The sequence below is a fragment of the Lithobates pipiens genome, unplaced genomic scaffold (assembly GCF_037356315.1).
Source record: "Lithobates pipiens isolate NorthernLeopardFrog02 unplaced genomic scaffold, aLitPip1_a1.2 Scaffold_19, whole genome shotgun sequence".
In the NCBI taxonomy this organism is placed as follows: domain Eukaryota; kingdom Metazoa; phylum Chordata; class Amphibia; order Anura; family Ranidae; genus Lithobates; species Lithobates pipiens.
In genome coordinates, this window is record NW_027507764.1 from 403,255,644 (window position 1) to 403,270,058 (window position 14,415).

General features: G+C 40.0%; 1 protein-coding gene across 9 annotated transcripts in view; it reads left to right on the top strand.

Moving 5' to 3' along the window:
- The window catches only part of SPIRE1 (spire type actin nucleation factor 1), a 249,298-nt gene that overhangs the window by 213,943 nt on the left and 20,940 nt on the right, over window positions 1-14,415 (top strand). For 5 of the 9 annotated variants that reach the window (XM_077492410.1, XM_077492411.1, XM_077492412.1 and 2 more), the window contains 3 exons: window positions 7,620-7,707; window positions 11,697-11,839; window positions 14,239-14,412. In XM_077492410.1, the coding sequence (XP_077348536.1) occupies window positions 7,620-7,707; window positions 11,697-11,839; window positions 14,239-14,412 (405 nt within the window). The remainder of the gene's footprint in view (window positions 1-7,619; window positions 7,708-11,696; window positions 11,840-14,238; window positions 14,413-14,415) is intronic. The other 4 variants (XM_077492415.1, XM_077492416.1, XM_077492417.1 and 1 more) reach the window with 1 other exon arrangement.

Genomic DNA, 14,415 nt, shown 5'->3' on the forward strand with positions numbered 1-14,415 from the left:
AACAAAAGTCAAAAACCATATTTGTCTATTTACGTGAAGGTCAGATTATTATATCCCAGCACAGAGTTCCCCCTTACATCAGGAGGATTCCCCTTTAACAGTGCAAGGGAACTGTGACATAAAGGAAAACATTGCAGATCATGATCTAAGCGGGAACTCTAATATAAAAAGACAGGGGAAGTCAGAGGCTGCAGGGGGAGGGGCAGGAGGTCAGAGGCTGCAGAGGGGAGGGGGGCTGACAGAAGGTCAGAGGCTGCGGAGGGGAGGGGGGCGGACAGGAGGTCAGAGGCTGCGGAGGGGAGGGGGGCGGACAGGAGGTCAGAGGCTACAAGGGGGAGGGGGGGCGGACAGGAAGTCAGATGCTGCAGGGGGAGGGGGGGGCATTCGGGAGGTCAGAGGCTGCGGGGGGTGACGTAAAAAGAGGCACACGCCACCAGACGAGACCTCACTGAGTGCTGCTTTACTTTTAAAAATGGCGCCATTTCCGAGAATTGCTGAGCGTTTATGGGCTCGGCCCGAGCACGGCCAGTTTTGGAACAGCGCTGGTGCCTGAGCAGTTTCATATCGGCCCGGCCCCACAGCCATATTTTTTTCAGGCACAGCTGCCCTCACAGCGGCCCCAGGGACAGACGGCAGCTTTTTTTTTTTTAGGTGGACTAGGTTTTTCATCTCTACATCCTAAATAGTAGGTTCAGGGGAACTTCAATCCCTACCCACCGCATTGTACATATATATGCAGCATCACATAATGGGTCTTTTGTGGGGCTACATATATGTGTACATTGTGCTAAGAGCAAGCTGCAAATCGCGTTGTCAGCACAGGGACCAGGCTCTCACCAAGAGCCCCGCCTCCTGTAGTAATGATGGGGAACCAGGAAGCCCGGTTCCTGATTGCTTTATAGCCACTGATTGGCTATCAAAGCAATTGCAGTGATCAGTGACCCTTGTCATCCGTCGGTGATTAGTGTATATGTATGTGTTTAATTTTCTAAAATAAAAAAACAAACTGTAACATTTTTGCAGACTGAGTGATGTAAAAGATATATATGCTCATTTTCAAGAAGATTGGATAATATTTAGAGGTTGCACACTTTGATCTGTTTTGTAAAAGTAGGCAAAAAAATATGATTTTTCAATGTTAATTACTTTTATTGGGAAAACTAGAAATCACCTTGCTTGATGCAGTGCCCCTGGGATCCTGAAACTGAAGTAGTTTTTAGACCAACCTCCCAGGTACAGGAGTGAGAGTTGTAATAACTCTTTGTAGTCTTCTCTTGGATGACTTCCGTCTTTTAGGACATTTTGGATTTTGGATGTAGTTAACCATTTTCACTCGTTGTTCTTCTAGAAAGCTTTGAACGGGACTTTCTTCATCCAGCATTGTTGTATATGACTTCTTATCAAGTGTAGCCCACAGACTTTACTTTTATGAAAGTGATCAATGTGTGTAACCCCTAAATATTATCCAATCGTCTTGAAATTTGGCATACATATCTTTTACATCACCGAGACTCGGGGCGTAAGCAAAGTCATATGAAAATCACATCTTTGGAAAAATGAAATATATATATATATATATATATATATATATATACACACACACACACACACACACACACACACACACACACACACACACACACACACACACACACACACACACACACACACACACACACACACACACACACACACACACACATATATATATATATATATATATATATATATATATATATATATATATATATATATTCACAGTTGTGCTCATAAGTTTACATACCCTTGGACATTCTTCAGAGAATGACTGACACAAAAACGTTTCTTTCACTCATAGTGTTTGGCGGCAGCCATTTATTATCAATCAACTGTTTACGCTTTTTAACTCATAATGACAACAGAAACTATCCAAATGACCCTGATCAAAAGTTTACATACCCCAGTATACTGTGTATTGCCCCCTTTAACATCAATCACAGCCTGAAGTCTTTTGTGGTATTTGTGGATGAGGCTCTTTATCTTCTCAGATGGTAAAGCTGCCCATTCCTATTGTCCTTTTGTACTTTATTCTGCCCATTCCTATTGTCCTATTGTACTTTATTCTGCTGTAGCCATTGACAGGTCAACTTGGCCTTGTGTTTTGGATCATTGTCATGTTGGAATGTCCAAGTACCTCTCATGCTCAGCTTCCTGGCTGATGAATGCAAATGTTCCTCCAGTATTCTTTGATAATATACTGCATTCATCAAACCAACAATTTTGACCAAATTTCCTGTGCCTTTATAGCTCACACATCCCCAAAACATCAGCAATCTACCTCTGTACCTTTCATCATAGGCCTTGTTGACTCCTCTCCAATTGTAGAGTTTATGGTTGTGGCCAAAAGGCTAAAATTTGTCTCATCACTCCAAATGACTTTGTGCCAGAAGGTTTGAGGCTTGTCTCCGTGCTGTTTGGTGTATTGTAAGTGGGATACTTGTGGCATTTGCGTAGTAATTTCTTTCTTCCTGCGACTTAACCATGCAGCCCATCTTTCTTCAAGTGCCTTCTTTTTGTTCATCTTGAAAAAGTCACACCACATGTTCTTCAGAGAGTCCTGTATTTCACCTGCAGTTATTTGTGGATTTTCCTTTGCTATTTCTCTGGCAGTTGTGTTTGAAACCTTAGTTGGTCTACCTGACCGTGGTTTGGTTTCAACAGAACCCCTCATTTTCCACTTCTTGATTAGAGTTTGAACACTGCTGATTGGCATTCTCAATTACTTGGATATCTTTTTATACAGTTAAACTACCTTTTCTCGCAGATCCTTTGACGTTTCACTGAATGTGACCAACAATGACCATCAAATTCATCTATGGTTAGCTTGCTACAAAGAAATTTACAATGAAGGGATGCAGATTATCCTTAGCAGAACCAGTGTATGTAATACCAGGAAAAGCTGTGGGGTTGTGCTTTTTCCTTTCTCCACCTGCTTTGAGAGAAGTATTTTGACACTTGTGTCGTCTTATCCAAAGAGGTACATGCTGTATATTACAAAAGTATGCTTACGAGCATTTCCTTGTTATCTGTTAGCAGATTAATTGTTCCTCGATGATTACTCTTACTTAATCAGATTGATTTTCTTTCCATAAATGCCTGGTTTACCAGGGAGTGAAACGTGCATTGGGATTACAGATTAGCCAAGAGAAGATTAGTGTTTATTAATTTCTGTTTACTAGGTCATGGCTTCATTCTACTCAGCAAGTCATGCTGGTTGCTATGTGTAGTGCACCTTGAACTTTTGCCCTTGCACTCTTTTGGCTTCATTCACACAAGGTGTACAATATTGTATGCCCATTCAGGGACGTGTTTACACACACAAGGATGCACTGGTTTTCCGTCAATCCCTGAAGAGGCAGTCCCATTAATGTCCATGGGGACATAGAGGTTGCACAGCAACAGCCGCTGTGTCCCATCATGACTTCGATATATGTGGGTACATGTCCCCAAACTTTTACCGTCTGAATTTGAGGACAAGCACCCACACGGATGTCATATTGGGACACAGCATCTGTGGCCGTTCAGTCGCTGTGTCCCAATAGACATTAATGGATCCCTGTGTGAACGAGACCTTTGATTAAATTTATTTTACCAGTGATGAGGCACAAATACCTGGAACCCATCATCTAACTTTATTAAGACAAAATATATTGAATGCTAGAAGTACTATGCATTGCACCCCTTACTGCCCTGCCTTACCCACTTGCTGCCCAGGCAAATTCTGACATATCTCAGATATATGGTAAAATCTGCATTTTTTTTTTTTTTTTCTTGAAAATTACTTAACACTCCCAAATGTTTCTTTTTTTCAAAAAGAAGAGCCTCTGGAGAATAGAATGTCGGTTGCAAATTTATTCTGTTGGACCCTAGATCTCTCCTTTTGGCCCTTAAAGCATCTGATTTACAAGCCTGTAACAGCTTTTTTAAACCACAAACCAGTACCAGAAGTGATGAAATCCTTGTCACTTCCAGTTTCATTCATCACAGAGAAGGGGAAGGTACAGATGTATCTGCTTTTCCTCTGTACTCAACAGTTAGGGGTCCCAGGCTCCCAGATTGTATCAGAGAGGGGCCGTCCGTACCCAGTAGAAGTGATCAGGCGATTTGTAGAGCTGCTGAGATCACTTCTACATGAATACCCAATGCTGGCTGCAAATTTTGATACTGGTATGTCCTAAGGATGTGAAATAGTTAAAGCCAGATTAAACCCAAAATTCTAAAATGTACTAAATGGCAGCCGTTTTTAGCTGTCGTGGCTGATGTCCTTGATATCTGTGCCGTGCAGAAACATGGGACAGGGATGTTGTTGATAAATCACCCAATGCAAAAAGGTCTAAAAATTGGGCTTGACGATAACACATCATTTATTTAGCTATGGAAGACCAGTCAATATGTTTCCATCTGAGTCAAGGATATACATTTTTTAAAAATTTTGGTTTAAAATTCTTTAACACATCATTATATATTGTTCTGTACTTATGATAAGTTTTAAGTGTCTCCAAACTGGAGCATATATAGCAGTGGATAAATTAAGGGAAGGTTCACCTGGAGAGAGCCCATGTCTCCCTAAAGGTGCTGGGACACATTTAATGCCTGGCAAAAGCACATTGGCAGCTGAAAGCATCCAATGTGTCCCCACGCAGAACGTTGATTGCCAAATCATTGTATATATTTACATTTTCTTTGTGACTAATTAATCCATGTTTTAAACCCTCTTTGATGGATGCCCTAAATATCTTTTTTTCTTTGTGCCTCTCTGCAGTTTTTTTTTTCCCCTCTAATAGTATTTTGTGTGGTTCTTCAGTCACCATAAATCAAGACTGTTTAATGCTCATACTACCATTTGAGAGGGTTTCTTGTGACCCAAAGCATGCATTTTGTTCCATATTAGTGTTATTTGTATATTCATCGTTGGAGGGTGACATTTATCTTTTTTTTTTTTTTTACCAGTATTAGTGAAATTCTGAGAAGTTCCATCACCGTCTCCTTTAGTTTGAGTGTTATTATCAATGTGCATGCGTGATCGTCGGAATCCTGACTGTAATGAAGCATGCAAAGTTTAAGAAGAATTGTCAGAGTTGCTGCCATCATTTTTTTTTTTATCTACAAATAAACCTTCATTAAACCAATTTTTCATTTATCCTAGTAATAATGATGTTCCAAATGACTTTAGATAAAACATTTTTTAGATGCTCTTTGTTTAAGGTAGATCTTTGTTTAGAGTAGATTTAAATGTTTTCATTTCTGTTTGAGATCAGCTGGTACTTCCATTTATGGTTGAAAATATTTGTACCTTTTTAAACCAAATGGTATTAACTGGGTCTCAGCGTATTTGGAGAAATAGCTCTTGTGTCAAAAAAAACTTTATATTTTTTATTTTTTTTCTCAAATAGCTTTTCTAATCTAAAAATAAGCAACATTTCCTCACTACATTGTTCATCAAGCCCTCCCACGATGTTCCACAAAGAAATCTTCTTTTAAAGGACAACAATACATGATAAATTTACAAAAATAAGATATGATATAGTTTTTAAGAGCCATCGGTCGGCTCTCTTGTAAAAGCAATCGGAGAGGTTTACTAGCTGCTCGATTGCTATTACAAGTAGTGGGAGGGGACGCCCCACGCCTTCCGTGGCTCTCCTGTGCCACCGGGGGTCCCGAGTGACCAGACGGCGCTTCTGCCAGCTGGCTGAACAGCCAGGCAAAGCCCGGTTAGGCTTTGATTGGCTCTTGGTAACAGCAAAGCATTCCAAAACACTGATCTTGGTGTTTTGAATGCTCTTATCTACAGAAGAGGGATTTTGGGGTCTTTTAGATCCCCAGATCTCTCCATAAAGAGCACCCGTCTCCCTAAGGTATCCGACATTCAAGGGGAGGAATGGGATGACATGTGGGAACACCCCTTTAAACATCTGGTTTCTGCAAGGGATAGACTGATGCATTTCAAATTTTTGCACACACTTTATTTCACACCAGCCAGACTGGCTGTTATCTATCTATCTGTTCCAGCAGACAGCTGGAGATGTTCCTTTTCACGGCCAGACGCAGGCCATGTTTTCTGGGAGTGCCCCCAGATCCAAACTTTCTGGTCTGGGGTAACTTCCTGTGTAGCGGAGGTGCTAATGGTGCCAATTCCATTATCAATTAAAGCATTTTTTTCTGGGCCTAGTAGAGATGGTCCCATCCAGAGCACATAGAACGCTCCTGAACATCCTTTTATTCTATGGGAGGAAGGAAATTTTGTTAAATTGGAAAAAAAATTGACAAGGTGTGGCAGGCATGGTATAATTCTGATATAACAGTGGGGAAGAGGGGCTAGAGTTCCTATGTCTTTTTACTTTCATCTCATGGGTCAGGGGCAGGAGTAATTTAAACTCTTCCTAATGAATGATGAAGGTGCACTTTTATCCACTGGTTTTTCAAGCTTTTGTTAATCATAATCTAAGCCGAAGATGAAGCTTTGCACTATTAACGTATATGTTTCAGTGACACATTTGGTATATATCTTTCTTTTGTTCTACTTCCTTAGGTTACAATGCCATATATGGACTTTGGTGACCTGAGCTGAGGGTTGTTGGGGGGTAGGGGAGGGTAGGGAATGTTGTCTATGCTCAGCCAGAAGATTGTTAGTATGGTTGTTATCTATATTGGTTGGCCATGTTTGGTCATTGGAGTGGCTTGGTGTTTTGTCAATGCCACTCTTTTCTACTGCATGTCTTTTATAACATAAAAAATAAAAAGTTGCTGTCACAAGTATGTTTACACTCCTTGCAACAGTTTGAACAAGGCGAATGTAAAACTCTTTTCCTATAATACTTCTGTGTTGCAATTTTTCCAATTTATCTTGATGCAAAACTTTGTTTTTTGTTTAATAGGGCTTATTATCTCCTTTGTACACAAACCTGTATCTGGGGGAAGGACTGATGGCTTTTTGCATTGGATGATATATCAAGGTATCTGTGCCATGTTTTTGCATTGCACAGGTCTATCAATGACATACTAATTCTTTAGAATGGTTCAGACGCTTTTATTAAAATATTTTTTTTAATTGTAGTTTCTCAGCGCCATACAATGCTTCATAAAATACCTTCATTGACGTTACTATACTTAGGGACAAATAGTGTCATAGGTACCAAACTTTGCCTATGGAAGAAAACACAATTCTCCATGCAGCAATTTTTCACCCATCATTTAATCTTTGGCATTCTTTTAAGTCAATATTTAAATAATTAAAAATAAAACGAAATTGCACTGACTTAAAGTAGTCTTCTCAGGAGGGGATACGGCATAAAAATCTTTCAAAAAAGGGCATACCAACAGCAGCCCAAGAGATTAGAAGCTCAGTGAGGCTGTTAAAAAGCAGGCAGAAAAACACAGTAAGAAACAATTTGGTGAATAATAGCTTTCAGGGCCAATACGTACTGGATGTGTAAGGATTTATTTTTGGAAATTAAGGCTATCATTTAGTTTCACTTTAATATTCATCTGTTACTGGTAACTCAAATCCTAGTTAACATTATAAATCTAATTTAACTATAACAAGGGGTATAAATCACAATCCTCTTTTCTCCTCTTCATAGGAGGATACAGTACAAAAGTCTACAAGCAGCAGTAGTGTGTCCACTTCTCAACCTGACGATTTATCTCCAAGTGCCAGTGGTAAGAAAAGTAAGTACATGCCAACTTTTCCTGTAGGCTTCTACTCCACTTTTACTTTCTTTGACCTTATGGTCTTCAGCATTCCATTCTCTTGGCAACTTCAGCTCTTGTAGGTTCATACATATTATTTCAGTACCATCAGTCTTACCCTCTGCCCCCTTCTCTTTGTTGTCTTTGATCTGTCCCAGCATGAATATTTTTGTCAATTTCAGGTTTCATATGCCCAGAATGATAATTAGTGTCATTACCGCTTCTTGTACTGAATGATCTGGGTTTACTTTCCCGAGTGTTTACTAACCTGTCCCTACAGTCCAAGAACAGCTCAACACATTTTTTTTTTCCCCACACCACTTTCTTTTTCATACATCATGAGACACAGTTAGGCTAATATTTATTACCTACTGGGTTATACGTCATCTCTAGGTGAATGGACACTGGTAGACAATGTCTCAGACAGGAAGTGATCCCCTACATAACCCCTCCCATACAGGAAGTACATCAGTTTTTTATCAGTGTCACGGGACCAGTAGTGTGTATCCTAGTGAATGCTAGAAAAGCTGTCACTAGGATGATCTATCATAAGGTCCGGAACACTTATATTGCTTGGTGTGAAGCCAGAAAATGGCATCTTCTGAAATATGTGATTGAGAGAATCCTCTTTTCTATGGTCAGCTGTGGAAATCAGATTGGCTTTGAGTACAATCAGAGGTCAGATTTCGGCCCTGTCAGTATTCTTCCAAAAGCTTTTAGCCTCCCATTTGCTGGTCTGAACCTTTATGCAGGGGGCAATTTGTTTGCTTCCCCCCATTAGGTCACCTATGTGTCCTTGGGACTTGAACTTGGTGCTGTCTGTGTTACAGAAATTACCATTTGAGTCTATCAAGGAAATTCCATTAGACTTGCTGTCATACAAGCTAGCCTTCCTGTCGGCTATCACCTCGGCTAGAAGGGTGTTGGAGTTGGAGGCCCTTTCTTGCAGGGACCCATACTTGAGCCTTCACCATGACGGTCATGTTATGACCTGTTTCATTCTTTTTGCCAAAAGTGGTGTCAGCCTTTCATTTAAATCAGGACATTATTTTGCCTTCTTTTTTTCTCTCAGCCTCGTTCAGCAGAAGAGTGACAGCTGCATTCTTTGGACGTTGTCCGGGTATTCCAGGTTTATTTGTCTAGATCTGTGGAGATCCGAGGATCAGACTCCTTTTTTTGTTTTACCAAAACGACCAAAGAAGGGAAAGGCAGCTTCCAAAGCTTCCATTGCCAATTGGGTCCATCAATTGGTTATTCAGGCCTATGGTCTGAAACTTAAAGCTCCTCCCTTTAGGGTAAGAGCTCATTCTACCAGGGGTGTAGGAACCTCCTGGGCTTTACACCATCAGGTATCTGTGGTTCTGATTTTTAAGGCTGCTACCTGGTCTTCAGTGCATACATTCACAAAATTCTATCAAGTGGATATTTGTACTGCGGGCTGTGTATTAGGTCTAATGGCTTTTGTTTGGCAGGGTGTCTCCCTCCTCTCAAGGCTATTGCTCTGGGATGTCTGAGTAGGGAATGAATATTGGCCTAACTCTGTGTACCATGATGTATGACAAAGAAAATATTTTTTCCGTTATACTTGTAAAAGCCTTTTCTTTGAGTAAGTACATCATGGGACACAGAGATCCCTCCCCCTTTTTTTTTTTTTTGAGGATTCAGTGCTTGCTACAAAACTGAGGGGTTATATAGTGGATCACTTCCTGTCTAAGACTTTGTCTACCAGTGTCCATTCACCTAGAGATGGCGCATTACCCAGTAGATAATGAATATTAGCCTAACTGTGTCCCATGATGTACTCAAAAGGATTTTACAGGTAAGTATTATGAAAAAATTCTATTGTTTTTACATCACTGCTGTGTGGTCACGTGACCTCCTGGCCCTCTCCTTCCCCAATTTGAGTACTATATTGGGAGGGTCAGAAATTCCCTATTAACGTTGGCCAGGGGGAGAGCGGTGGGAGGTCATGTGAGCACATAGCGGTACTCTCAAATGAGGTATTTTGCTGCATAATTTTCAAAAAACATAGAAAGATACTGCACAGTGTATCTTACTGTAACAGAGGGGATTCCAGGTTTTGTGAGTAGTGACTCTACAACCACTTTAATTATTACAATACTGATGCTACAAGCTCCTAAAGTGATATCATATTATAACTCTCATTTGAAATTTCACTGATATCTTATCGAGATTTGCTATAGCTTTAATTCATTCTTGTAATATCATGGCTATAGTTGTAATCTACAGGATTATTTTTTCCAGGAAAAATCAATCGCTTATACCCCCTTCTTCCTCATCTTGTAGCAGTCAGTGTGTGTATAACTTATGGACTGGTGATGTGTTGTTGTTGTGACCTCATGGACCATAGCGCGCCAAGCTTTTCTGTCCACTGCCTCCCAGAACTTGCATAACTTCATGTTCATTCTTTCAATGATGCTATCTATCCATCTTGTTTTGTTGTCCTCTTCTTTTTCCTTCCATGTTAACCATCATCAGGGTCTTTTACGACGAGTCCTCTCTTTAGGTGGCCAAAGTAATTGAGTTTCGGCTTCAGGATCTGTCCTTCCAGTGAATATTCAGGGTTGATTTCCTTCAGAATTGATTGGTTTGATCTAACCTCCTGCCCGTATCTACAATGGTTACTGAATGAAGCCATGTTTGTTATTTTTTGGGGGGGGGGGGGGGTTGCTTTTTATTTTTTTATTTTATTTTTTACAACCTACCTCTGTATATTGAAATTGAAAATCCCAGCAACCTTAAGATCTACTAGGCATCTGTAATTGATCTACTGGTTGCCTCCCCTGGTCTTAAGCTGGCCATACATGGATCAAAATTCTTCCCGTTGAGCAGGGACTGGTGGAATTGCGATCCAAGACTATCTGCTGATCGACTTCTTCTGTACAACCAGCCTTTCGCATTTGTCCTGCTCGATCAGTTCTGTTTTTCTTCTGGCAGCGCTGATCAATATATTCTGATGGTGGGGAAGTCTCCCTGCTGTCAGAATACAATGGCTCAGCAGGGAAGATTCCCTTGTCAAGATAGAATGCATGGGTGGGGGAATCGAGTCTTCCTTTTTTCTTTTTTTCTTTTTTTTTTGAACAAAGAAAGACTCCTATTGCCTGCTTTAGAGTGTCTTGCGAAGGAGAACTTTCTTGCCTGTTCCTTTTTATAAAGATAATATTGTAATCAAATATGAAATCCTATTTCATTGTCCTGACCAATGTTCTGGTAGATAATGTCAATATTTGCCTTCAAAAACACAAGTTTGGTACGTCTGAAAGCCGTGTCCATAATGTGTATCTTAAGTCAAAAATGTTCGCTGTTTTGGGTAGCGTGGGGAAGAGTTAGAACGCTAACAGATTTTTTTACTGTTGTCTGTGTCCCTTCTGGAGAGCTTCACCCTCTTTATTTGTCATAACCATTATCACTGTGACTGAAAGTAACAAAATCTAAAATATTGAGTCAACACGAGAACAGGACTAGAAGAGATTGTCTTCAGCTTGGGAAATGTGCTCCTATGAATGCCTAAGGAAGCCCATATTTGAGTAATTTTTATTTGTACAACCAGCTGGCTTAGCTCAGTGTCCTTAGGAGATAAGACATCTTCCACCAGCTGTGCTGGATTAGGTCTGTGAAGCTGAAAGTAGAACTGTGTCCAGACTATGGACATTTAACTATTTACATATTCTTAACTAGCATTAAACCAGCTCTAATTGATCTCTATATCCACAGTCACTGTGGAGTAAGTCGTCCTCAGATTTCACAACAGAAATACAATTGCTATGATTTCATCAGCTCAGGTCATTCTGTTCTGCCCTCCTAGCAGTGACCTGGCTACCTGTCAGTCTTTAATCAATATTATGATAATCTACCGCAACAAATGAGCTTAGAAATGGTGTTAATGTAGGTAGTCCGTGTGGCATTTATTTATTAGTTATTCAATTTAAGCATTGTTTTTCCCTCAGCACCACCCAGGTTCCTGCCAATTTCCTCTACGCCACAACCGGAGAGACGGCAAACTCCACAGAGGCGCCACTCTATAGAGAAAGAGACACCAACCAATGTTAGGCAGTTTCTACCGCCAACTCGACAAAGCTCCAGATCTTTGGTAAGTTCAATATAATCTAGATTATGCGACTGCTATTCGTATCCCAGTGGATACGAAAGTGAAGGAGAAAAAGTTCCCCAGCTTTCATCATGCAGGACTCTACAGAAGATGGTGCCCATAGTAATCCTCTCTATTGTGGCAAGAGTCACAACACCGTTGGTTACTGGAATATGCAAGTATACATTTAGCTCATCAACGGGGGAACATAAAAAAAAAGTTACACCTGAATTATGTGCCTAAAGCAAGCAATCTGTTTACCGCTCATGTGTCATCAGAGGTACTCGATGGCTGCTAATCTTTCTTAAAAATAACACTTTAAAAGCCAATGGCCTTGCTGGCATATCGGCCCTCTTGCTTCAAGCCTTTGAGTCTCTGAACAGGATAAGCATGCAGATCAAAAATTCTGCCTTTTACCTTACCGCTCTTCCAGGTCAGCGACTCAAAGTACTGCAGCCAGAGGCTTAACATAACAGCCTTGCAACTAAACCTTTTTAGGACAAGGTCAACAATTGTGTTTTTTTTTTTTTTTGGTTTGATCACAGGATTACTTTTAATACTGGTTTACACTTGCATGTGTACACCCCCTGTTGCTGCCTGTGTAGCAAAAGGGAAGTGGTTGAAGGATGGCAAAAACACAGCCCACAGGGTTTTTTTTACCGCCCCTCTATCACAAGTGTACACGAGCCCTTAATGATTTCTTTTTAAGGGCCAGTTCACACCAAATGCAGTTCCGTGTGGGTTTTTTTCTGCGCTAAGAATGCATGCACAGTGTTTTCCACGTATTCTAATGGCTCTAGTCCACACCAATGTAGTCAGTTTTACCGGAAACTAACTGTAACTGACTGCACTGGTGTGAACTAGAGAAATTGGAATACATGGAAAACACTCTGCATGCATTTTCAGGGCCAGTTCACACCACAAAAATGCACTTATACGTTCCAGATCAGTTTTTGCTTGCAGTTCACACCACACGCAGTTCCAGTGCGTTTTTGATACAATTTTCTAGGTTCCAGTACAGTTCCATGCCGAAAAAATGCAGCACGCCCTTTTTTGTTTTTTTTTCTCTGCACTGGTGTGAGCTAGAGCCATTGGAATACATGGAAAAACTGCATGCATTGTTCGTGCAGAAAAAAAGTGCACGGAACTGCACCTGGTGTGAACTAGCACTAAATGAGAATTTTATGCAAGTAATGAAAATTGGGACATAAACGATCTGTCTATATAAAATTTATAAAAATTTAAAAAAAAAATGAGTAACTAAAAAACTGTTTCTCTAATGTTCCTGATCTCACTGCTTGTTTTGGGTCGCTGATTCAAAGTATTGAAACCAGACAGCAGCTACCATTTTTTATATATATATATATATATATATATATATATATATATATATATATATATATATATATATATATATATATATAAAATTTATATTATGAACTCTGATTATTAATGCTTATACCATGTTATTTTTTTTTCTTTCTTGAAAACTGGCAAAGGGCACTATATAGTGGGGTCAATACAAGTACCCATTGCAGAGAATCAGTTTAATAAATAATACAGCCTTTGGTTGCTGATGCTGCACCTGTCACCATTGTATATAACAATTATGCAACATTGGCTGATTTGATGTCAGATAGGACAAAAATTTATAGTTTATATATTTGGGGGAATCTGTTATATCCGTGTTGATTATAATGTGAAACTTGTGCCACTGCAGGTACACTGTCACAAGGCTCATCACAGCCATTTTGGAGAATATACAGTATATACTAACAGTAGAATGCATTATAATTGGCAGTTGCTATTTGGAGCATGTTTGTTTAGCCAGCAGAATTCATAAATAGCAGGGTGATTATTAAAAGTAGACCCTCTCAAGGGCAAGAGCGCTTGCAGCGGAATAAAATGATTGAAGTGGTTCAATCAGCTTTGTTTTTACCTGTATAATATAAATACCATATGCAGAAAACCTCAGATAGCGAAAGCTGAAGGATAAAAGTGTTACAAGATCAGTTCTCTGTTTTGCTTTTATTTACCCATTATTAAGTGTCAGTTAACCATGACTATCATTCTTCCTTCAGTATTGGGGTTAGATTTAAATTGTCATGAGCAGTTAGAAGGGGTTTGCTGCCCTCCTGTGGGCAGTATATGGTATTAAAAAGAAATGTAATAATGCAATGGTTTTGGTTATGTGACGTTAAAGAAATGTATTTATTAGATATAATAGTGATGAAACCAACTCTTGCATTGATGCACCATTTTTAGGTTTACAAGTGAACTCCGTTTCAAATGTGGAATCAAAGAATAGTTTTACTCCTCTTTTGACGTTTGTATTAGATACCTTGAAGGATGTCTAGTGACTGGGGAACATGCCTTCAACCTCCTCCCTGTTTATTATTTAGGTTCCTAGGATAACCAGTTTCTTTCCAGGGATGGCTTTGCGACCACCATTTTCCAGCATTTACACAGCTTCTTTGTTGGGCTCTCATCCTTTTGAAGCAGCCATTTTTGGGGCGGCAGGGGCTATGTTTTATCTGTTTGAGAGAGCTTATGCCAGCAGGTGGAGAGCCCCGCAGGTT